The sequence below is a fragment of the Notamacropus eugenii genome, chromosome 5 (assembly GCF_028372415.1).
Source record: "Notamacropus eugenii isolate mMacEug1 chromosome 5, mMacEug1.pri_v2, whole genome shotgun sequence".
Lineage (NCBI taxonomy): Eukaryota > Metazoa > Chordata > Mammalia > Diprotodontia > Macropodidae > Notamacropus > Notamacropus eugenii.
In genome coordinates this window covers 86,923,044-86,925,191 of record NC_092876.1, presented here as the reverse complement: position 1 = coordinate 86,925,191, position 2,148 = coordinate 86,923,044, and the positions used below count along the sequence as shown (strand labels likewise).

General features: G+C 38.3%; 1 protein-coding gene across 1 annotated transcript; it reads right to left on the bottom strand.

The window, feature by feature from the left end:
* Window positions 1–691: 691 nt before the first annotated feature.
* LOC140507514 (vomeronasal type-1 receptor 1-like) lies at window positions 692–1,609 on the bottom strand. Its single transcript, XM_072615579.1, has one exon. It carries the CDS (start codon window positions 1,607–1,609, stop codon window positions 692–694), a length of 918 nt encoding a protein of 305 aa, XP_072471680.1.
* Window positions 1,610–2,148: the final 539 nt, after the last annotated feature.

The window sequence follows — 2,148 nt, the reverse complement described above, 5'->3', positions numbered from 1 at the left end:
TTAAATAGAATACAGATGAAAACCAATTGGACAAGTCCCAGAGGAGGGAACACATGCTTATACAACAGTTCATATGAAAAAATATCTGAGCGTGAAACTCATTATGAGTCAACAATATAACAAATGAGACAAAATAGACAAAGTGAATTTGGGCTTCATTGAGAGAAGCATATAACATAAAAGGAGGAATGTGTTAGTCCATCTCCACTCTGTCCTGGTCAAGCTAGATCTGAATTATTGTACTCTGTCACTGGGGGATGGGGAGACATGCTCATTTTAGGAAAGACTGAAAACTAATGGATTCTAATGGATTATCATATGAGGTGATGAATGATATAAAATTGAAATATCATATAGTATTTTGGCATTTACCTCATTGAAGTAAACTCATAGTTTCTATGTTTGTATTGCTATGGCATGGGGTACTACATATATTTTTGTACAGACAAGTTCCTTCATTATCTCTTTGGAATATAACTCTAGTATTGGTATAGAGCGGTTAAACAGTATTCACCAGCAAATTATTTGGGGGATGTAATTCCAAATTTCCCACCAGAATAGCCTGACAAATCCAAAGCTCCAAGACTGCATTGCTATTCTTATTTTCATGCAGCCCAAGAAAGACTGATCATTTTCCTCTTTTATCATAGTAGCCATTTTGATAGGTTTTATGTAAATGTCTTAAGCTGTATCAAAACTGTATCATGTTTTCCCAGAGTGCCAAGAAATTTTTATAGACATGGGAGTCACTAACTATTAGAAAGAAAGAACTACAAGCTGGGAAGCAAGCAGCCAGGAAGGCAGAAGTGTGAACTAGCCAGGAACATTGTCCATTGTGCATATATAACATTAAGATAGAATCCGGAGAGTAAAAGGAGACAAACAGGATAACCAGCAACAGGATCGTTTGGGTGGCTCTGGTCTCTGGGGAAACACTAGGGGTGAGAGTGTTGCCATGAATGTACTGCACTCTTTGATGGTATCTATACAAGAAAAAGACCATATATCCACTGGTTCCCAGCATTAATCCTATACACGATAAGTCAGGAAGGAAGACTATAAGTATACGTATTGCAACATTAAGTGAAGCTGGGAAGGGAACAGCACAATAAATGTAATCCTGCCCTTCACTGATATTTTTGTTTCCCAGTGGACCTTTCATAAATGCAAGAATTGTGATGTTTTTCAATAGATGGAATGCCCAACCCAAGAGAAACAATGGGACAATACACTTTGGGGATCTAGCTTTAAGTTTTGCCCACCAGGAGTTTCTAGGGCTTAAAGTGATGGCTTGGAAGCTACTCAGGAGGCAGGTAGTACTGAGTGAAAGATCACAGGCCACTTTGTGAAAGTAAAAGACAAGTTTACATCCCACATCATCCAAGAAATTGGTGAGCCCCAAAGTAGACACTGTTTGAGGAATCCCTTTTGAGAGAAGCACCAAGTCATTCACAAAAGCCAGATGGGTGAGAAGCAAGTCAATGGGCCTCAGCCTAGGACCAGTGAAAAAGGTGATGGTATAGAGCCCTAGGAGGAAAGAGTTCCCTAGGACTCCCAGTCCAGTCTGAAACAGAAAAAAGAGCCTCAGTACTAGGTCCTCAGAAATCATTCTCTTTTCGTTAATGGTAGTAGGTAGAAAACAAAACCAGTTGACCTGCTCTCAATCCTAAATTTCAAGCTGTAGAATATATTTCCTGAGATAATGGAGGCATTTTCCATGTCCAGCACAATTGCTGTTCACTCCCATACAGGAACAAAACATGTAGGGAGTGTCTCTTTTATTGCTCATAAGTATATTCAGGAAAACAGTATTGATAGGAAAGTTCTAATGTTTTGTTTTGTTCTTCATTTATAGAGTTCTTCTTTGATACACCAATTGACTTTTTCTTTGATGAAAGAGTTAAATTATCATAATCTCAATAATACAGAACCTAACCTGTTTGAAGATGCTCATGATAGAGAGACCACTTGGTTCAGAATGTGAAGTCAGGAGCTCTTAAAGTCATAAATCTACCGTCCTACAAATGTGTGCCTTTGAGCTAGATGTCTATCACTGGAACCAGTAACTCATGACCATTAGATTTTGTCATTTACATCTACAAAGGACAGAGAAAAAGCAATTTAGTATTTACTTGATTAGCTTGCTCC